This window comes from Eublepharis macularius, chromosome 16, assembly GCF_028583425.1.
Source record: "Eublepharis macularius isolate TG4126 chromosome 16, MPM_Emac_v1.0, whole genome shotgun sequence".
Lineage (NCBI taxonomy): Eukaryota > Metazoa > Chordata > Lepidosauria > Squamata > Eublepharidae > Eublepharis > Eublepharis macularius.
Window position 1 is genome coordinate 49,265,382 of NC_072805.1, and position 22,648 is coordinate 49,288,029.

Here is a 22,648-nt window from a genome sequence, read left to right on the forward strand (position 1 = left end):
TGCAAAAGTCTCTCCCCTGCAAAAGCATTGGGGATACAGTCAGACAAGACTGGACTGCCCATGCAAGGGCTCCGCTGCGTGGGGCAGGAGCCAGAGGCCTGCAAAAGCACGATGGGGGAGCTTGGCACTGCTGGGGCAGGCGTGCTCAGAAGAGGGGTGGGGACCAGGGCACCTGGAGACGGCTGGGGGCCCATCTTCTCCTCCCTTTGCTGGGCTCTCTGCCTTCCTGCTGGGAGAGAGCCAGAAGGAGCCTTCTGGGAAGTTGGTTTGCCACAGAGGCACGCTCGGCGTGAACAAAGCGGGTGTGTGTTTGCCCAGGGCTGCACCTCTGGCCAGACCTCCCTCCCAGCCTTGTGCAACAGAGGCTGTCGCTGGACCCAATGCCCACCATGCCCCTGCGGGAAACACCCCTCCGCATTGGGTTGCGTCACCGGGGCAGAAGGGGAGGGGGTACGATGTGTTGCCAGGCAGACAGACTACAGCCTGGGAGGGGGGGCAGGAGCGTGCTCAAGACCACGTTCCCTCTTCCAAGGCTGCAGGTCTCATGCTTGCCAGGAGCAAGTGGGAAACAGGAGCACTGGCATCAGCCCAAGGCGTGCCTGGCAAGGAAGCATGCAGCACAGCCTGGGCCTCGGAGATGGTGGTCCTCTGGGGGAGAGGGGCTGCCCTTTAAGTGAGGGGTGTGGGGCAGGGGGTGAGATGGCACCTGGGCACTGCCCGAGGCTCTTGCCTACGTGCGGGGCAAGCCCAGGGAGGCAGCAAAGCGGATTGTTCCTTGGTTGGCCTACGCCCCTTGGTTCATTGGCCAGCTGTCAGTGCCAGGATATAACGGTGCCACAGAGGGTAGCCTTGGCTGAAGAGGCAGGCCTCCACCGGGCAGCAGGGCCACCCGCCTCCCTTTGCCCCTCAGCTGTGACGGCTGCCAATGCCTCCTCCCCCACCCCAACTGAGAACCTGCCACGCAGGCCTGATCCTGACTCGTCCAACGGCAGGGGTGGGGATGGCAGAGAGCCGACGGGTGGAAGAGGAGCCCAGCCAGGCAGCTGAAGCAGGGCCTCCCTTCTGGCTTGGATGCATTTGTGCATGCGTGTGTGTGGAGGGTGGGGGGAGCACATTTGGAACTCATTAATGCTTTGCAACGTGGACCTGCAGCTGACGGGATGGATGCTGAGGTTGCATCAGGGTCCAGGAGCTGCAAGGCATGTCCGAGGGTGCCTCGGCCCTGCAAAGTTAACCATGAGAGTCTATCGGAACCTCCGCATAAGGATATTGTGCACCTATCTGGCTAGTGGCCAAGGACTGAACCACTGGTAGATGTTTGCAGCTCCTGGTACTGGAAGCCTGGCCAGCCACGGAGATCCTCACCCCAATGTGACCTTGGAGGGCTCAAGGGCTGGCGCCTGTGCACTCCTTGATGCCATAGGGTCTTTCAGACAAAGGGTATGTTCTAGAGGCTAGCCAGGAACAGAATAGAGGCCTTTTCTGAAAGAGTTAATGTGCAGGCAGGGTTTGCACCAGATGTCTGGAGGCAGCCCACTGCCTGGGCTGGGTGTGTCTCTAGGTTAGGAGAGCTGTCCTCCCCAGCAGCCAATAGCTATTGGCCTCCAGGCAGACACCCAGTTCTTGGCTGGAACTCGGCAGCGGGGCCGCTGCTTGCTGCTCCCTGCCTGTGAGACATAAAAGGCTCGTACACCACCCACGCAGTGTCCGGTCTCTCTGCTCCACTCCACGTGTGGAATACCTCTTCGCTGCAAGAACAGCTGTAGCAGCAGGCAAGGAGGGGCGCCAGGTGCTTCAGGCCCCATCTCCCACTACTTCCCCTGGGCAAAGCTGCATCTGCCCTTTGGGATTCTTCAGGTAAGGTGCTTGGTGTTCTGGGAAGTCAATGTGGATCTGAGTTCCAAGGATAAAATAGAAGAGGAGAGAACCATTTATGTTGTTCTGAGCTACGTGGAGGAAAGGAAGGATAAAAATGAGACGGATGTATGGAAAGCAAGAGCACCTCAGTGTGCCTGGGATGGTGAGCCAGTGGCGGAGTCCTGTGAGGGAACCAACGCACAGACGTACCGAGGGCTCCAGGTGGCACCGCTCATTCAGGGGAGACTTGCACGCCATGTCTTTGTCTCTAGATCCCAGCAGTGTGAAACGCTGCCTACGCTGACTAGATGTGCGGGCAATGCCGGGGAGGGGGCCGTTTATGCAGGTGCCTTTTTCTGAACCAGGTGGCTCAGTCTTGTCTCCTCTTATTGGCAGGAGTTCTCCAGAGTCCCAAGGAGAGCAAGGGCTTTCCCCACACCTGCTCATTTTGGGATTCTGTTTAACTAGAGGTGATCAGGGTTGAGCCAGAGGTGACCTTTGGGCAAAGCAGGTGCTCTGCCAATGAGCCACAAAGAGGCTACTTGAAGCTTCTCAAACAAGAAGCTGTGATCTGGCGAGCTGCAGCAGAGTGCTGGCCAGGCGGTTGCGTTTGGAACTCAGGATGGTCATGACAGGAGGTGGCCCCAAGCTTTGAGTGGCAGCAGGCCTGGCCCTACAGACGGGAAGCTTTGGAGCCTGGCTGGAACTGACATTTCAGGAGATGAGGAGATGTTTGGAGACCCCAGCTTGAATCCTCACTCTGCTGTGGAAGCTTGCTGGGGAATCTTGGGAGTCTCAGCCTAGCCTAACATACAGGGTCGTTGTGAAGATAAAATGGAGGAGAGGAGAATGATGCAAGCTGCTTTGGGTCCTCACGGGGGAGGAAGGCAGGTGATAAATGCTGGAAATAAATGTATAAACACTGGCCGTAGTCCTGGGAGGTTCTTGTTCTGTGTTTCTGCCCTTTGCTCTCTCCTCTTGCCTAACCCTGTAAGTGGCTTCTGTTCTAGCTTGGTTCCTGCCCAGTGTTCTCTCGTACTGTGGAGAGATGAAACGTCTGAGGGAAAGAAAGACCTTCCTTCCAGCTTCCTTCCACCCATACCAAAAATGGTGGTTACTGATTAAGGCCAACTGCCTGTCCAGAGCCGGTCCGGCGGCCTCAGCCACCTTTCAGGCACCCGGAGGGCACCAGGAGCAGTTGGGAGTCAGTGCCACGTACCATGCCTAGCCCTAGAAATGTTTGAAATATTAAAGAGATGTTTTAAAAGTATTTATCATCACATCCAATTATTTCCCTTTGTTCTGAAACTGTCAATTTTGTCAATTAATTTTGTTATTTCAAAGGTTAATACTTAAAATTGTTGGTTGTTGTGGCTTTTCCGGGCTGTATTGCCGTGGTCTTGGCATTGTAGTTCCTGACATTTCGCCAGCAGCTGTGGCTGGCATCTTCAGAGGTGTACACCTCTGAAGATGCCAGCCACAGCTGCTGGCGAAACGTCAGGAACTACAATGCCAAGACCACGGCAATACAGCCCGGAAAAGCCACAACAACCATCGTTCTCCGGCCGTGAAAGCCTTCGACAAAACTTAAAATTGTGTTACGGGATTCTTCCTACCTCAAAGTGATCTTTTCTGGGTGCTCAGAACACTTTACATACTTTATCTCAGTCATCCTTACAACAACCCCAAAAGGCAGGCCAGCAGTATTATTCCCATAGCACAGATCCAAGGGTGAGAAAGAGTGGTTGGCCTAAAATCACCTCATGAGTGCATGGCCAAATACAGCCTGCGGTGGTCCTGATGCGTAGGACAGAGGGATTCCCACACCACTCTTGAAAGGGGCAGATGTGCCATTTCATGCCTGTGTCCATTCCCCAAAGAAGCAGCCGGCTATTCTCAGCTGTGAGCCCCTTCCAGAAAGCTGGATTACAGATTGTCAGTGAAAATAAAATTATTTAGATTTTTTTTTTTACCGTGAAATATATGTATACTCAGGGGGGTTTTGTACTGGCTGTGTACCGGCATTTTTCTTTGGAACTCTCCGAAGTCCTGATCCTGGAGTGCTGGCCTGTCTTACTCAGCCAGAGCAAGAGTGTGTGGCCCAAAGGCCTTGTGCTGTGCCCTCCAAGCGTTTGCTGTGTGTAGGTGGAGCCTGGTAAGGAAGAGGACGGGTGGGGTGTGGAGGGCCCCCGCCAATCTTCTCCTTGCCTCTTTCCAGCGTGGGCGTGGCTTGCCTGACCAGAGATGGACTCGTACCTGATCCAGGTGAATGGGAAGGCCTCCCTCCCATGCCTCCGGGACGTCCACGTCTGCCTCCACGGGAAGAGCCCTTCCTCAGGAACCACGAAAGGCCGCAAGCCCCACTGGGCAGTCAGAGCCTCAGAAATGTCCAAGAGGACCTTCAACCCCATCCGAGCCATTGTGGATAGCATGAAAGTGGCCCCCAATCCTCAGAAGCCCCTGATCTCTCTGTCCATAGGTGAGCAGGAGGCAAGGTGGGCCGGGGGGGGGGGTTGGCTCTGCTGGGCTTGCCCTCCCCCACCAATTCAGATGTTGTTATGCTTCATTTCTCTGCAGGGGACCCAACGGTGTTTGGCAACCTCCCTACTGACGAGGAAGTCATGCGGGCTGTGAAGGAAGCCCTTGACACAGGGAGCTACAATGGTTATGCTCCTTCTGTAGGTACGTTTGCAAGTTCACAGCAAGCGTTCCCCCCCCCCCACACACACACATCTTCCTGCTGAATGGGAAGGCTTCTGTCTCCAACTTCTGGGAACACAGCGGTGCAGGAGATCTCTGGGGCAGGATCCCAGCCTCATGAGTTCCGAAGGGCAGGGCAGCCAAAGCTTTGCTGTGTCCCATCCAGCTTTGCCCAAAGGGGAAGTAAAATCAACCTGGGGGCACAACTCACTGAGCCAAGCCACACGACCCAGAAAAGAGCCTTTGGGTGCCTATTTAGCCTGCACGTACAGGTATTGGGAGGAGATCTCCGTCTCTTTTTCATTGGTACTTGGCACCCTCCAGTACGAAGCAAGGGTGCCAAGGATGCTCAGGCATTTTCTTCACTCCCACCCCCCTCCAGGTTACCTGTCTTGCCGGGAGGTGGTTGCAGACTATCACAGCTGTCCAGAAGCTCCTCTAGAAGCACAGGTGACAGAGCTTATTGCTGCCTGGGGGGAGGGGGGCACCAGGCAGCAGCTCTCCTGCATGCCTTTTCTGAATCTTTCCCCCGTGCCTGGAGTCACAGTTTCAGAAGGGGGCTTTTGTTGCCAGCCATTGCAGTGTGTTCCCCCCAACGTGCTGCAGCCAGCCACTGCCACTGGAAGGCTCACAGCTGCCCTCTCTCTTCTCGGCAGGACGTCATCCTGACAAGTGGCTGCAGTCAGGCCATTGAACTTGCCCTGGCTGTGCTGGCCAACCCTGGGCAGAACATCCTGGTGCCGCGCCCTGGTTTCTCCCTCTACAAGACGCTGGCACTTTCCATGGGGATCGAGGTGAAATTCTACAACCTCTTGGTAAGACAGGGGCACAGGTAGGCTCAGAGGGCACCCCCCCGACCCGTGGGCTGGAACCTCTGGCAAGGGCTTCTCTCCCCTCTCCTTCCAGAGAGAGCTGGAGAAGGGAGGGAGGGAGGGGGAGCAGCAGAGGTGCTGTATGCACTGCTAAGGGACTGGTCTGCAAGGCTTGGGGACTGCACTCCACTGCACCTGCCTGCACTTTGAACTGGCCCCAGAGCCGAATCCTCAAGCAAGGAATGCAGCAAGGAGGAATCCCTTCTTGCCTGCCCAGCTCCTAGGCCAAGTAAACTCAAGTGGTTTCCTATGCCAGGCCTGAGCAGAGGGAGCACCTAACCCGCCCCCCCACCCCCCGCCGCCCTTTTCTCCTCACTAGCCAGAGAAGTCCTGGGAGATCGATCTGAAGCAGATGGAGTCCTTGGTGGATGACAAGACAGCTTGCTTGATTGTGAACAATCCTTCCAATCCGTGCGGTTCTGTCTTCAGCAAAACTCACCTCCAGAAGATTGTGGCAGGTGGGCCCCACGGGCTGGTTGGGTGTGTGCTTCTGCCTCAGGCCTTGCTCACCTGGGCTTCGAGAGCAGAGGCGGCTTCAGGCTTGCTCTGCCAGAGAGTCACTGGAGTTTGGGACAGCCCTTCCAGCTGTTGCTCCTCCTCAACCATCCTTGGGCACCATCGCACGGTCCTGCTGGAGTCCCCTGTGAGGGAGCCTCGGCGGGGGGCGGGGGCTTCATTCAGGCTGGGTCACCTGCTATGATGGAGAGTCAGGGGCTGGAGGTGTTTTCCCACTCTTCCTCAAGTGACTGACTGGATGTCTCCTTTCTTTGTCTTGCCAGTGGCCTCCAGGCAGTGTGTCCCCATCTTGGCGGATGAGATCTATGCAGAGATGGTGAGTGACAAAGAGCAGGGCTGCGTCTGGCCTGAGGGGGAGGAGGAGGAGCTGCCTTTGAGCACCTGAAGTCTTCAGGCCTGTGTCCTGGCTGGGATGGAGCAGCCTCTCTCCATGTGTGTGTGTGTGTGTGTGCACGTGCGTGCGTGTGTGGTTGTGTTCCGTTGTTGCCGAGTGAGGTTCCTCTGCCGCTGTCCCCAGGTTTTTGAGGACTGCAAATATGAAGCCCTGGCAAAAGTCAGTGCCAATGTGCCTGTCCTATCCTGCGGAGGCCTCGCTAAGCGGTGGCTGGTTCCCGGCTGGAGAATGGGCTGGATCCTCATCCACGATCGCAGAGACATCTTTGGCAAAGAGGTGAGTGAGCAGAACTCTGCCTGGCCCTGGCCCTGGCCCAGGAGCTGCACTGGTATAGCAAAGAGCAGGCTGGAGCAGCCCCAGCTCAAGACCGCTTTCTTGGCTCCCCTGCAGGCACTGCTTCCACCAGGCAGGGGAGCAGGGAAACAGCTGCCCTGGCCTGGGCCCTCCAAGCAGCATCCCACTGTTCTTGAGATGGCTGCTCCCAAGAGTACCCGGGCACACCTGAGCATGATAATTGAAGCCCTTGAGGCTGTTCAAGAGGCAGCCATCACCAGGCCAGCTGATGGGAAGCTGTTTCCCGGCCATCCTCCGGGAGTAGAGTGGGGGAGCAAAGGCTCTTCCCCCGACCCATGGAAGGGAAGGGGGGGGGGCTACTCTCAGCTGCCCTTTGTGCCATCAGATGCTGCCCCTCCCCACTGACCTCTCTTCTGCATGTGTTCCAGATCCGAGATGGGCTGCTCAGGCTGAGCCAAAGGATCCTGGGGCCCTGCACAGTGGTCCAGGGAGCACTTGGAGGCATTCTTCGCCGGACATCCTCCGAGTTCTATCACAACACCCTCAGCTTCCTCAAGGTACGTCCCGTCAATTTTCATGGGCTGGGCATGGTCTGTGCCCGGGAGGCCCCTCCTGCTTATATCCCTTGGAGAGCCAGTGGCCTGTGCTGCCTGGGAGGAGTGAGTGAATGGGCACGGGAGACTTGTACTCGGTGAGGCAGGATCATACACACCAGATTCCCAAAGACTCACACACACACACACGCACACAGGTGGTTTCCACATAGAAGAGTTGTGTGATCCCCCCATTGATTGTGCAGCTGCAGATGAAGTGCAGCAGCAACAGGGATTCCACATGGCAGGATTCCGGCAGTGTCTCTGCCCCATCCCTCCAGAGTGGCTACCTCCCCTCCCCTAGGCCACCAGAGCTTTTGCAGTTTTTTTAAAAAATCAGCACAAAAATTGTGTTATATTAGTATGATGATGTAATGGAAGGTGCAACAAGTTCTATGAATTCCCAGCTTTCATTTTTAAAGAAGTCTTTAACCCTTCCATTGCAAAGGTACATCTTTCCTCTTCTGCTCCCTGCCGTTTTTTGCTCCTTGATCTGGTTGGCTGCTGATTCATCCGTCAGTTGCCCTGGGGCTTTATTGTGTTGTTTTTAAATTGTAATGTTTTGATTGTGAGGTGGCTGCCCTGAACCATGGGAAAGACAAGATATAAATATGTTAATTAGATCAGTTAAATAATTATATTGCACAGTAACAAAACTCAAGAGGAGTGTTTTCAAAGGTTTCAAAGAGGAGAACAAACATACTTTCTGTTAAGGGTGGGATAAGTTACAGATACAAAGACAAAAAGCTGGCTACCATTAGCCGTTAGAAGGAAAGATTATATTTAAAACTTTATCATCACTATATGTAATAGCAAACTGGCTGGCCCACGTGTCAACAATGAAAGTTATGCAATGGGACCAGTAAACAAGGGGGACAAAACTAAAACAGAAAAAATATTAAGAGCAAAGCTATTCATAAAATTCACATTTCCTTTTGAAACAAATATGATCTAAACAAACTTTTCTAAAATTCGTATTTCCTCTTGAAACAAATATGATCTAAACAAACTTTTCTATTAAGTATATGCTGTCAAGTCACAATCAACTGATGGCAACTCAGCCAGGGGCTTTCCAAGGCAAATGAGAAGCAGAGGTGGCTTGCCATTGGCTTCCTCTGCAGTGTCTTCCTTGGTGGTTGACCCTCCCATGCTTAGCTTCTGATATCTGACGAATTTGGGCTATACCATGCTGCCTTCCACTTGCCTATTACAGACCATAAAAGACCAAAGTTGGTTCAACACATAGTCTTTGTTGGTGATCTCTTGACAAAATATGATAAATACAACTGTTCCCTAATGAAAGATATGCAGAAACCATACACACGATACACACAGAATTAAAATATCAAAAGTGCAGAGAAACGGTCAACATCTGGCTTGATTATTAAGTCAATGTTTGCTTTATGGTGTATTTCGTTTTTCCTGTTGGTGTTTTGTAACAGTTAGATCCCAGTACTACAGGGTTTCTGCAGGTCTTCCAAGGTGTTTATATGTTTCAGCAAAGGAGCTGGCCACCCTCCCTCCCCCTGGTTCCAAGAGGCTTGAGTCTCCTTTGCCTGGTCTGACCTGCTCTGCTCTACCTCCTTTTCCCCAGTCCAATGCTGACCTCTGCTACAGCGCCCTGTCTGCTGTCTGTGGCCTGAAGCCCATCCAGCCATCAGGGGCCATGTATCTCATGGTGAGTGCTGGGGCCACCTCTCTTGGGCTTCCACTCAGTCCCTCCTGGCCTGCAGGAGGCCCATAAAGCGAGCCTTTCCCTCCTAAGGACGGGTATGGGGGGGCGGGGAGCTCTGGGAGGCAGAGGGCACGTCCCAGCACCCAAGCAAAGGCAGCCAGGCTGCCTGGAACTCAGCACTACCCCTTTGCTGCTGCAGGTGGGGATCCAGATGGAGAATTTCCCAGAGTTTGAGAATGATGTGGAGTTCACTGAGCGCCTGATTGCCGAGCAGTCAGTTTTCTGTTTGCCTGCTACGGTGAGTGGATTTCCAAGGGAGCTCTGGGGCTGGTGGGAGTAAGCTGAAGATTAGCACCTCCTGCTTTGGATGTCGTGGGGTACCAGACCCTCTGCCCAGTCCGTCTAGTCTCACATATCTCTGGCTGTTGGAGAATGAGAGGTTGGCATGTAAGGCTCTCCTGGACTCCTGCCCCTGTACCCACAGCCATTTCTTCCACACCAGTTAGCCTCCCCATTCCAGTGCTAACGATACCCTCATCCATTGTTTTTTAAGAATCCAGTGGATAAATCTATTGGACAAAGTCTAGCCCTGGCAGACTAGAAGGAACCTCACAAGCCCTTCGAAATGAAGCAGGAACACCCCCCTCCCCATCACACTAGGCTGGGGTGCGGCTGCCTACATAGAACAGCTCAGAACTGGAACTAGAAACTCAACAGCCATTTGACCAAGTCAGGCAAATGTGCATTGACTTCCCTGGATGCGTGGCCTGCTCTGGCTTTTTGGATGGCACCAATAGGAGGAGGGGGCAAAGGAGGAGAGGGAAGGCCTGATGAGAGACTTTTCAGCTGTGATTTCTCTTTCCAAGGGTGTGCGGGGGTAGCAAAGTTACTACCATTTTAAAACCAATCTACAGACATTCAGATGTGATCAACAAAAGAATTGTATTCCAAAAAAGATGAGAGGGAGGAGCTGGAGTTTGAAAGGCTTGGACCAGAAGATCTTGGGGGCCATTTGCTTCTAAGGGAAGGAAGTGGCCCTTAACACTGCGTGGCTAGCAAAGGACTGGACCGGCTTCTCAGACTCTAGACCAACTGTCCTCTCCCGCTTCTCTCTGCAGTGCTTTGAGTACCCCAATTTCTTCCGTGTGGTGATCACTGTTCCAGCAGACATGATGATGGAGGCATGCCAACGCATCCAGCAGTTTTGCGAGCAGCATTACCAGGGCGGCGAGGGGGCCCAGGAGCTGGAATGTGACAAGTAGCCGTGGGCACCTCCTGTGCTCCGCCTGCCGTCAAGTCAGGCCACCGAGGCTGTGCCGTGGCTCCTGGCCCTCTTGATCGAGCCGGCAGCAGTGCTAGGTGCTGCAGTTCCCAGCAGGCCCCTGTGGCCTCTTATCCAGATGGAGCACCAGATGCAGTACAGAACTTGAATGGAACTCTCAGAGACACTCCTTCCCTCTGGTGGGCTGCCTGTCAGGGCCCAGAGCAGGCTGAAGGGCATTGGCAGGTGTCATGGCGTGCGCATGTGTGCTCATGTAGCAGGGTCTTTTCGGCATCCTCTGCAGGGGTCTGGGGAATGGTTGACAGAGCCCTAGCCACCAGCATGCAGACTGGAGCCAGAGCTGAGGGCCTGGCTATTCTGCAGAAGGAGGGGTGACCCTTGGTGTGACACATGGGGCAAGGGATGGCCCCTTCCTTCTGATCCTGCTTGAGGTGCGTAAGTTATTGTTCCTTTTGTATAGGTAAATAGCAGACCTTGTGTTGAGATCTGGCTCCATTTCTTCTGTGTGTGGGTGAGAGAGTGAGAAAATGGGAATGAGCAATCACACACATCCCTCATCCTTAGCAACAGAAGCCCTGGCCTGAGAGAGGCACCCCCAGCAAAGCTCCAGCAGAGAGCCACAGGACTTCACCCCTTTGCATGCCAGCCCAAGGCAGTGAACTTCAAGAGAGCCCTGCGGAATCAGGCCCCTTTAGACTAGCTTCCCGTTTTACACAAGAGTAGGGATGACGGTTTTCTACAAGTTGACTTCATGTCCAGGCACAAGCTGGGATGTGGCATCGGCACATCAGTTGGCACTCTGGATACTCTATGGCACAGTTCCACAGCATCCGGTGATGTGGTCAAGTCACACCTGGGTTTTTCCCCAGGCACGACACCTGCCTCTGGTTTCCTTCTGCACCCCCCTCGTTCTCCCACCAGTCCCAGAGGCAAAGGTGGTTGGGAGGGCCCAGTGGCAGAATTCCCACCTGAAGTGGGCAAACAGTTTGCCTTTACAGTGGACAACTAGAAAAGGCCCTGCAAGCCAAAGGGGGACAACGTTTACCAGTTCCTTCCCATGGATATTTTGATAAGCCTCTGTGTCTTGTCTCTGAACTATTCTCCCAGCTCATTGGGAAGGTGTTCCACCACCTCTTGATCATAGAGTCATACACGCATAGAGTTAGAATGGGCCTTACAGACCACCTAGTACAACCCCCTGCCCAATGCAGCAACAGCCTAAAGTGCCCCTGACAAGGATTTGTCCAGCTGCTTCCTGAAGACTGCCAAGGAGGGGGAACCCACCACACCCCCAGGCAGCTGATTCCACCGCTGGGTTACTCTTAAGGTGAAGAGGTTCTTCCTAATGTCCAGTTAGGACCTTCCCTCCTGCAGTTCGAACCCATTGCAAGCGGGTTCCCTCAACCTCCGCTCCTCCAAACTGAACATTCCCAGGTCCCTCCATCTTTCTCCACAGGATTTGGGCCCCTGATCATCCCGGTTGCTCTCCTCTGCACCTGTTCCAATTTGTCCACATCCCTTTTGAAGTGAGGCCTCCAGAACTGCACACGATGCTCCAGGTGGGGCCTGACCAACGCGGTGTATAGTGAAATAACGTCTTATGATTTAGATGTTATGCCTTTGCTGATACACTCCAAGACTGCATCTGCCTTTTTTGCTGCTGCATTACATTGACTGCTCATATTTAACTTCCCATCCACCTGCATCCCAAGTGCTTGTTTGTACACACTGCTACCCAGACATGTATCCCTCATTCAATAAGCATGCATTTACCCATCAGAACATCATGAGGAAGCTTGTCAAAAGCTTTACTAAAAACCAGATAAACTACATTGACAGCATTTCTGCAATCTAGTAAGCCTGTAATTCGATCATAGAAAATGAGTTTGGTCTGGCAGGACAAGCTGGGGACAAATGCATGCTGACTCCTCCAAAATACCATGTTGTCTATCAAATGCTTGCAAATTGGCACCTTTAGTATCTGCTCCAATATCTTCCCTATGATACTTGAAGATTGGGATGACATTTGCCCTCCTCGTCTTCTAGCACATCATCTGTCCTCCAAGAGGCCTGAAAAATGATCAACCAGGTGTCTGCATGCACTTTTGGAAGTTCTTTAAGCACTCTTGTGTGCATCCCATCTGGCCCAGGGGTGTGTGTGCGGGGAGGTATTGTGCTGCCACACGTCTGCACAATACCTCCACGTGCAGCAACAGAAATGGGAAAACTCACCCTGCAGTTCTTGCATATGGAAAAACACTTGGGAGAAAGGCAGGAGTTTCCCCTCCCCTGGTGGCAGCTTTCCAAGTCCATTTGGACTCTCCTTTTTTAATGCAAGCCATTCCCCAGAGCTGCTGTGCATATGTGCAGAACCCGAGTTGGCTCTGTGCTGAAGGAATTTGTGAAGGAACATTTAGAGTGACCCTCTGAAACCTCTCCCTTACAGCACAGCCCTCCTATCTGAGTAAAAAAGCCCTCTTGAATGCCCTTTTCAGTGGATCTGCAATGGGGAAGGCTCTTGTGGGAGTAGGCAGGCTGAGTGTTGCCATAGTCTCAGACCCCTTGAGCTTATTGGTCCAAACCAACCCTCTGGGTTGTGCCTGGGAAGAAACAGGCACCCACTGGGTGCTGCTGAAGCCGTCAACTTGTTCCCATTCATAGCCTTGCCTTTTGTAGACTGGGCCTTCTGCAGCTTTCCGCTTTCGTGGGCAGCCTCACATAGGCGCACAGCGGGAGGCTCACGAGGTTGTTACAGAGGTGGGTCTGAGCAACTGGGGCTCGCCCCCGCCTTTCTGACAAGGGACCACCAGACAGAATAAATTGAAGGTGCTTCAAGGAACGGATGGTCCAGCTGCTGGGCCTGGTTCACAAGTGGGAGAGCAGCTGCTCACAGGACTAGCCGATGCCAGTCGGTCAGTTAATGGTATCGCCAGTCTGGTCTTGTCCGGAGTTCCGTCTTCAGACCATTCCTGCGTCCAGAATTCATAGACTTTGCCAGGACTGGTAATGGGCCAAGAAGAGAAGTTCACATCAAGGGGTCTGGATTCTTACTTGGCTCACCCTTGCAAAGCATCCTAAAGTGGGCTGGTGAAAGAGGCCAAATCAGCCCCTTTGCTGATTCCATTCCCCTTGGACTTGCAGCCACGTGCTTATTGTCGTACCCTACAAAAACTGCAAAAGGGGTTTGCTTCTTTCATGGTGAAACTGGGCACTGCAATTCTCATGAGGAGAACACCAGGCCTTGCTAGGAGACGACTCTGCTCTTGTCCTTTCTGCTCTCTCACTCGTCTCCTTATAATAATATTCAATTTACACACCACCCTTCAGGGCAACTTAACGCTCTCCGAGCGGTTTACAAAGTGCGTCATTATTATCCTCGTGACACACCCTGTGAGGTGGGCGGGGCTGAGAGGGCTCCCAGAGAGCTGCGACTGACGCAAGGTCACTTGCCTGGTTTCAAATGGAGGAGCGGGTGAATCAAACCTGGTTCTCCAGATTAGAGTCCTGCCGCTCTTAACCACCACTCCAAACTGGCTCCTTCCCTGAGAATACTTTGCAGACCAGCATGCTGGCAGGTGACAGTAACCCAAGGAAAGAATATATGTAGGGAAACACCTATTGCTTAGGACCCGGAAGGACAACAGAATGACATCAATGGCCTGGGCCATGCGTGACCAAGAGAACGGGAGAAACAGCATGCGCACGGGGGGCGGGGAGGTGCACTCCTCTGAGTCAGGGCTCCCACATACCCGGGCACCCAGTCATCCCAAACCAACTCGTGATCTAGCAGCCACTCTAAGACACTACAGGCTTAAAAAAGGAAGGTTGCTTTTGATCCATGTGGTTTTTTTCATAACTGAATAAATTAGCGCTTGAAAGACATAAAGTGACAAACATTACCATGTTACAGATAGTTACAAACACAGTCATGGCACCAAGCAATGAAACTGGGAAGCATCATTCCAGGTGAATACTGCTGTGGAATCAGCTTTTAATTAATGGATACCCTTAGCAGAGCTCACGCCCTTTGGGATGCCGGTGTCCAGACCCGCCTTTGGCGTCCCGAAGGCTCTTCAGGGAGAAGGTGCTCCAGACGGGCCCCTTATGCCCAGAGCTCCCCACCGCAGCCCAGGATCTTCAGGGCAACGAAGACCTCTGCCCTGCCTCCCTGCCACAACTGGCTCCAGAGGCACAGGCACATCAGGAGACCCTCCGAGGGGCCTTTCCTTCTGCCTCCAGCCCCCCCCCCCGTGCCCACCTCCAGAACCCCAGGAGCAAAGGAGGCAGAGCGCCAGCGACAAAGCCTACACCAGGTGGAGAAGTGGGGCATGCCTGGCGGCCCAAGGCCCTCTGCAGTCTGCTTGAGCTCAGGAGGAAGCCACAACTCTCTATGACTTGGGAGGATCAGGACCCCAACTCTGGCCACAAGAAAGAGAGCCGCCACCAGCTCCCTCCCTCGAGCTTCAGCCTTACAGTCCACCTTGTTGACGGGCCCTGTACTTGGGCTTTGGTCACTCTCCAGGCTCTGCTGCCTCCTTGTGGGCCTCCCTGTTTCCTGCATGGCCCTCAGCTTCAGCTCTGACCAAAGATCTCCACTTGGTCAGCTAAGCTGGCTGGTCATGTAGAGGGCAGGAGTCGGGTGCACAGCCACCTCTCAGAGCATTGCAAAGTCTGGCTGAAGCAAACCTCTGGAGGGTGGGACCATTGTACCCAGTACGGTACCGCTGGGTCTGGGAGACACCCTTTCTCTGCATCTGCAGCTGAGTGATTTGCAGGGGCCAAATGCTGCACTGTGGCCAAAGGACACAATCCAAGGTCACCACCTCTGCCCAGGCAACACTTGCCTGCTAGGTAGTTGCAATCATCAGCTAGGAGCAACCTTCCTGTCAAGCTGCTGGGGCACAAAGGGAACAGTAAGAGGCTTTCAGTAAGAGGCATCAAAGCCCTTCCCACTCTACGGGAACAGCCAGCAAGCCCTTCAACAGCCTGGTCCCAAACTGACCACTATTCCTCATGTGCATGGTCCCTTCCTAATGTCTTTGTAATTGGCTTGATGTTAGGTTCTTTGGGGAGGGGCCCCCTACTAGAGCCCTACCTGGTATGGGGGAGGCTCTGGCATTGCTGCTTAAAAGGTTTCAAGACCTCTTTCTGCCTGAGACCCCCTGGAGATGACATAAGCCGTGTGGATGGAGCGTCTTGACTCCGCTGATGGCAGCTTCACCACGTTGCAAGTTTGCCTGTGGTTCCTGTGAATCTCCCATGTGCTTGGCCTGAAGCGTCGGAGCATCCATCAGAGCTTGATAGACCCTGCCCCCCCGCAGCAGGGTGGGCAGACGTGAATTTCTGGGAAGAATGAGCAGAGGGGGAGGGCAGCCAGGTAGGCAGACAGACACACACTGTAGTGAATTGGATGAAGCAGCTGTGGGTGTGGTGCAGCCCCCCACCCCTTGCTGTCTCTGGCACCTGAAGTGGAATAGCAGGTCTGCTTTTCTGTTGAAGTGCCCATCCCTAATCTTTAGTATATTGAATTCTCAACACAGTCAAACCAAAGACTGGAGCCATAAATAAACTTGACAGATCTTTCTACAGACCTGATAAACACCTCAAATTGGTGGGAAAAAACCCCTCTAAAAATATTGGGGGTTAAAACTTGCCAGTTATAGAAGTAGCACCTGTATCTTTAAGAAACATATGCCCCCAGTGGCCATTGGTAGGTGACACGAACAATACTGCCAGCGTTAAAGCTGTGGTTTTGATCAGTATAAAGAGGAGGGAGCGGGCAAGGTCCTCTCCAGGACTGTCCCGGCCTTTCAGGGAGAACGCATCAGAGCCAGGCCTGGCAGCAACTACCATCCCACTTGCATGACTCATTCAGGCCTGGCTGCTTGCTACTGTTCCAACAGCAGCCACCACATGAAAGCCACTGTTGTTTAGGGGTTAGCATTTCAGAATCGCTACTGTGCCGTGGAAGCACACTAGGTGACTTTGATCCAGTCACACACTCTCAGCCTAACTTACCTCACAGGGTTGTTGTGAGGATAAAATGGAGGTGAGAAAGATGTGCTATGAGTCTCCATTATGGATAAAGGCAGGGTATAGATGAAGTAAATGAGTATCAATTAAGCTGCAGATAGGAGGACAGGCAGATACATGGTAGGTTGCTTGGTGGATGGGAAGCAGGGAAAGAAGCAGGGAAAGGTGAAAATATGGGGTTGCCAGGAGGAAGGAAAGAGAAAAGAGTGGGGAGGGGGCTAAAGGCGAAAGTGAGGTGCCCCCTGCAAGGCCTTACAGGTTGTCCACTGCACCACTAGGCCACAGATTTCAAAGGTAGAGACTGCCAATGGGAGGGAAGGTGGGAAAGCTGAAGAGAGGGGGGGCGGCAATAAAGGTAAGTTGGCCAATAGATGGGAAGGACAGAAGGAAGCAGGAAAAGGGGAGCGGTTACGGGGGCTGCCAAGGAAGAGGAAATAGTGTGGAGAGTTAAATAATTATGCAAGTCGTGGCGTGTCCTCTGCTTATGTGATAGACATCAGCCTGCCTTGTTCTTTTCCAAAGCAAAGCAGCCCAAGTAAATGCTGCTGTTGCATTCTTGTTACTCAGAGGTGTAACAAGACACCCTTTTTTGACCTCCCCATGTGGCCACTCCCATATTTGCTAATCCTAGTCTCTTTGGAGAATGGGAAGGGCAGCTGCAAGGTCCCCCAAACTCAGTCAAAAAATACCACTGGGCCTGTTAGAGATGAACGACCCAGGAAGTCAACTGCAAGAGCCGACATTTAATTTCAGTATTATGGCTTCCTCCAAAGAATCCTGGGAATTGTAGTTAGTAGCTTCTCCTGCTATTCTCCTCCACCATAACAGCTTTGCTTGTCTGAGCAGTGTCTTCTGAATGCTTTGGTGTGGGCCCAGTTCTTCTTCTCAACAGCAGTTCCCCAGTCTCTTGGCCACAGTTCAGCCCCCACCCTGTAACCCACAAAGCATGGAAGAGATGGAAAGAGGCACAGAGGGTGGCAGCCAGAGGCTAGGTGCTGCGCACAAATGACAAGCAACACAGGACCCCCACCCCCGGGGCAAATCCTTGGCAAGTGACAGGTCAGCCCAAGGGCTTCTTGATGGAGCAGAGGTAGCAGCACCCCCCTGGCCCCCGTCAGCCAGTCTCTCCCCTCATCCCTACAGAAACGGCAGGGTGGAGGCCCCATCCTCACAGCTGAGCCCTGCAAGAGCCATGTTGTGCCCAAGCGCCTCAGCAGGCTCCCTGCTCCTGGGCTTGGCCTGGCTGCTTTCCAGCAGGAGGATGCTGTCTGAGAGACACGGATGTTTCAGCAGGAGTGGCCCAGCCAGCCTGCCAGCTGTTCCCATAAATCTTTTGTGCCCAGACCCACCCACAGGTACCTCCCTACAGCTTCTTCCAGTGGCAGCTCCTGAGCAGCTTTACATAGATACTGAAAAACATGAGGGTCAAGATGGAACCTTGTGCACTCCAGAGGTCAGAGGCCAAGGCTCAGAGCAGCAGTCCCCCTGAACACTTTGAGACCTCCAGGCAGGACTGGAATCACCACAGAACACTTCCAGCCTCCCAGTCCTGATCTCAAAAGGTAGTCCATATAGAAAACCACATGACTGAAGATATCAAACGTTCCTGAGATGTACAGGAGAATGAAGAGGGTCACTCTCCCCGACTGTCTCCCACTGCATGTCATCCACCAGTTCAACCAAAGCTTTTCCTGTCCCATAACCAGGCCTGAAAGCATATTGGAATGGGCCCAAACACGGCCACTTGCCAGCATAGTGTCAGAATGCACAGGCCCTCCAGGTGTGGATTTCTGCCCAGCTTTCCTTTGGGATCTTCCTGGTCCTGCTTGGCCAGCCATCCTTCCCCAAGGCATCTTTCTTTCTTTCTTTCTTTGCCTCAAGGCGGAACCCAGTCTAGTGGGACCCCTCCCCTCCCCTCCCTGCAGGAAGTTATTTGTTTTTCCTCCTGGTAGCTCCCGTCCTTTTCCAGTGCCTCCGGCACCCTTGACTTGCGCTCTCTGCTGGGAGCTGGGCTCTTTCTGGCAGTGGCAGGCAAGGAGGCACAGCTTCCTCAGAGCCACACAGCAGAAGGCTGGCTCTTCAGGGTGGTGGAGAAAAACACAGCGGGTAAGGCAGAGGCTGGCTTGAAGCTGGTACACCGCAGCAGTGTGTGTGTGTGTGTGTGTGTGTGTGTGTATGAGCATCAGTTATGGGCTATGTACGTGTGCATGCATCTGGATCCTCTGGAAGGGGATAATGAACCATGTTACCAAGTGATTCACCAGGCGAGAAAACGATTTGCAGAGGGCTGAGTGAAAGCTTGCACGCTGTTCTGTGTCGCGGGGTTGGTAAGGTACGACGTGGATGGCGTTCTTCACTTTTTGAGTTGGATGTGCCAGGCTTCCTGGACGAGAAGGACCTTTATCTATTGTGGGCTTAAACACGCCAGAATGGCTCAAGGATTTCTTTCCTCCCCATTTATCTAGACGGTAATGATCTGGCTGTTCTAGTCCTTGCTACTGTAACCTCTGGATTGGACTACTGTAATGTGCTGTTTGTGGAGCCTTTAAAGATGTCTTGGAAGTTCCAAGCTGGTACAAAACGGAGCTGCTCAGAACCCAGCTCTAGTGCTGTGTCAATTGCATGGGCCACCTACTCGAGTCTGAGTCCAATTCAACATGCTGGCTGTCAACTTCAAAGCCCTTCATGGCCTGGGGGGCCTCACACTTATGAGCTGTTCTGCATATTCTTTTGCACCAAGCAACCAGCCCCTTCCCTAAGGTGCCCTCCCTAGGGCTGTCTGCACAACTCCAGTGAAACTGCAGGCCTTTCCCTTTTCCACTGTGGCTCCAGTCCTTTGGAACAGCTTGGCAGAGTGAGAGAGAAAAGGTACCTTCCATTCCATTGCTGCATTCAGAAAGGCACGGAAGGCAAGTCTTACTCCACAGGGCCTTTGGGTGGAGGGTAAATTGTTTCAGCAGATTCAGCTGTGTTTGTTTTACTGCTTTGTGTATTTCACTATTGTGCGTCTTGACTGCTTTTACATTTGTAATGTGTGCGTTTTAATTCATCTTTTACATTTTTTAATTCAACTATTATAATTTGTGTCCTTGCAACCCAGTTGCTGAATTGTTAGCCAGCGTGAATCCAAAGGGATAAGGTGGGATAAAAATATTTTAAACAAATAAAATTAAATCAGTGATGCAGGTAGGTTATACTAGACAATGCGAAACAGAGTGCAGGATGCACTTCGGGCTGGCCCGGACTGTTCTGCTTTTGAAAGCACAAACTCCAATAGCTGCCTCTCCAGGGAGGCAGTCAAACACAGAAGGTGCTCTCAGCTCAGCACCGCTCCCCTTGGGCCAGAGGGGGCCTCCTGTATCCCTTGCTAGTTTGTTGCTATGAGGAACAAGACAAAAGAAAATCCATCTAAAAGACAGAGTAAGTTGGGAGGGAATATGGCACTAAAAACCTGCCCGCCTAGGAGAAGGAGGCCAGCTACCCCCTTGGCTGCTTCTGAAATACACAAGCATCTCGAGTGACGTTGGTTTTCTATTAGATTTCATTTCTTAGCTGAAATGTGTCATCCCTTATGGTACTTGCTCAGCGAATATCCTGGCTGTTGATTACATTGTATCTCACTTGCACTGTAAAATCTGCCTTGGATCTCAATGAGAAAGGTGGACAATAGAAGAAGAAATAACAACAATTTCTGAATTACACAACCCTTCATCCACCTTGAATGGAAAGATACATATGTTCTCAACAGGCATTTATGCCAATCGGTTGATTTCTGCTTTTGTGAAGGTGGAAGGGAGCAGAAAGCAGCCGATGAGCAACGAGCTCTGAAGGGAACGAGCCCCAAGGACTCACGGAGACACCAGAGGCTGCATGGATGACGGGCTTTGCTCTTCCTTGTGGCGAAGGAGAAAACGAAAAGCACATGTTGCTAGCTGCTCTGCCCCCTCCGAGTCTTGCAAGAGATGCCTTTGCCATTTCCCTGGCTCTGCTCTTAGCTTCAATAAGATGCCAGAACAACAGATGTGGAGAGCTGGCAGCACCAACAATAATACCGGGCAGGCAGAAACATGCCGGCTCAGCACTCTGAAACCTTCTCTTTCTCTCCTCCTGCCCCCTCCACCTCCCAGGCTCCTGGTTGCCATGTTGAAGGTAAATCGGCTGAAAGTTCTCGTGATGATGGCCTTGCAAGCAGCACTGCTCGTCTGCTTCTCTCAGCTTCACACCTGGAACAACCCCGTGAAAGAGAAGCCAGCCCAGACGCACATCCTCATCCTCTCCTCTTGGAGGTCGGGGTCTTCCTTCGTGGGGCAGCTCTTCAGCCAGCACCCGGATGTCTTCTACTTGATGGAGCCAGCCTGGCATGTGTGGGTGACCATGCGCCACAACAGTGCCCGGGTGCTGCACATGGTGGCACGAGACCTTGTCCGGTCAGTCTTCAAGTGTGACATGTCAGTCTTCGATGCTTACATGTCTGAGCAGAGGAACCAAACGGCACTCTTCCAGTGGGAGGCCAGCCGGGCTCTGTGCTCTCCTCCTGCATGTGACCTTTTCCAGCGCAGTGACATCATCTCCAAGCGTGCTTGCAAGACACTCTGTGGCAAGTACCCTTTTGTCAAGGTGGAAGAGGCCTGTAAAACCTACAGCCATGTTGTCCTGAAGGAGGTCCGGTTCTTTAACCTCAAAGCACTCTATTCTCTCCTCACCGACCCTTCCTTGAATCTCAGAATCCTCCACTTGGTCCGGGACCCCAGGGCTGTCTTTCGGTCCCGTGAGAACACGGCAGGCGAGCTGGCCCAGGACAGCCGCATTGTGGTGGGGCATGAAGGTGATGGGAAAGAAGCAGAGCCTTACACGGTGATGCGGGCGATCTGTAAAAGCCACATGGAGATTTACACGGAAGGGAGCTGTTCCCTTCCCAGCTTCCTCCAGGGTCGCTACTTGCTGGTACGTTATGAGGATATTGTCAGGGATCCCCTGGCCAAGGCTGTTCAGCTGTACAGGTTTGCAGGGCTCCAGTTCACTCCCCACCTCCAGAGCTGGGTGCACAACATCACCCACGGGCAGGGCCTGGGCACAGAGGCCTTTGACGTTGGCTCCAGGGATGCAGTGAATGTGGCACAGGCCTGGAGGAAGACCCTTCCTTATCCCAAAGTGGCAAAGGTGCAGGAGGCATGCAAGGGTGCCATGGAGGTGCTGGGGTACAGGCTGGTAAGGTCTAAGGAAGAGCAGGAAGACATGTCTCTGAGTCTTCTGCATGCTCAGAAGTCCTTTGCCAAGCCGGGAGAAAAGCGGAGCTCAGAAGGTTCACCTCCAGCATCAGGCAGTTGGAGCTTTCAGAACCAGGGCACGCTATGGGCAAGTACCAAGCAGGTCAAAAGGTGAGTCCAGAGACTGTTCCTGGGCTGCATGTGCTGTGCTGAAAATATTGCAGATCACCCAGAAGTTCTGTGGGACCAGCTTTACTGTCCAGTTATTCTCAAACCTACAAAACTGAAGTGTGCAATTTCTGAAATTTTTCATATTAATGTGTTTATACACAACACTGAAGTCATTATTCCAAGATAAGTAATGACATCTGGGCACCACTGAAAATATCAATTGGCATGTACACTCCACGATACATTTCCTCCCAGTGGCATCAACTCAGATTTTGTCCAATTAATTGAATAGCCGGACAAATCACCAAAAGTATTGATCATACTCATTTACAGGGATGGAGGTTCTGAGGTAAACAATAAAAGATCATCTGCATAAAGGATAATTTTCAATTCCAGAGAGTTATGTATAAAGACATGAATATTATTATTTTGTCTGATGGGACACCAGAGGTTCCAAACTTAGATCAAAAATAAGAGGAGAAAATGGGCAACCTTGTCTAGTCCCATCTCAAGAGGGAATGACATCGAAAAAATACCATTAGTCAGTAACCTTAGAGCTGGGTGATGAATAAAGAATTCTAATCCTTTTCAAAAATTTGTGAGGCAATCCAAATTTAGTCAAAGTAGCAAAAATAAACTTCCAGTATATTTTGTCAAAAGCCTTTTCAGAGTTGAGAGAACAGCAACTTGATCAGATCTGCAATCAAATGCAATCAAATCAGTGACCGGCCTATCAGAACCCTGCCTACTTCACATGAATTCTACCTGGTCTACATGTACCAAGGTAGTAACCACCTTTTGAAGTTTGTTAGCAAGAATAGCAGTTAATATCTTAGCATCTCCACCAATAAAGAAAGAAGCTGAAAATTTGCACATTGAATATGGCCTTTGCCAGGCTTTGGAATAACTGCAATATAACCTCATAAAATGACAATGGCAAGGAACCAGGCTCAAAAATCTTACTGTGCAATTGACATCATTTTGGAATTACAAAATCTGAAAAGGTTTGGATGCCATTCAACAGGCAAGTCACCCGGTCCTGGAGATTTGCCAG

At 52.3% G+C, this 22,648-nt stretch overlaps 2 protein-coding genes across 2 annotated transcripts; both read left to right on the plus strand.

The window, feature by feature from the left end:
- Positions 1 to 1,610: 1,610 nt before the first annotated feature.
- Positions 1,611 to 10,666, plus strand: TAT (tyrosine aminotransferase). The gene is made up of 12 exons (XM_055000366.1): positions 1,611 to 1,857; positions 4,076 to 4,336; positions 4,435 to 4,539; positions 4,940 to 5,007; positions 5,214 to 5,372; positions 5,749 to 5,887; positions 6,209 to 6,261; positions 6,463 to 6,615; positions 7,062 to 7,190; positions 8,821 to 8,904; positions 9,101 to 9,199; positions 10,020 to 10,666. Exons 2-12 carry the CDS (start codon positions 4,102 to 4,104, stop codon positions 10,161 to 10,163), a joined length of 1,368 nt encoding a protein of 455 aa, XP_054856341.1. The 5' UTR covers positions 1,611 to 1,857; positions 4,076 to 4,101; the 3' UTR covers positions 10,164 to 10,666.
- Positions 10,667 to 18,196: 7,530 nt separating this feature from the next.
- On the plus strand, positions 18,197 to 21,848 carry CHST4 (carbohydrate sulfotransferase 4). Its single transcript, XM_055000367.1, has 2 exons — positions 18,197 to 18,322; positions 20,344 to 21,848. The coding sequence occupies exon 2, from the start codon at positions 20,357 to 20,359 to the stop codon at positions 21,596 to 21,598; it is 1,242 nt and encodes a 413-aa protein (XP_054856342.1). The 5' UTR covers positions 18,197 to 18,322; positions 20,344 to 20,356; the 3' UTR covers positions 21,599 to 21,848.
- The last annotated feature ends 800 nt before the right edge of the window (positions 21,849 to 22,648 follow it).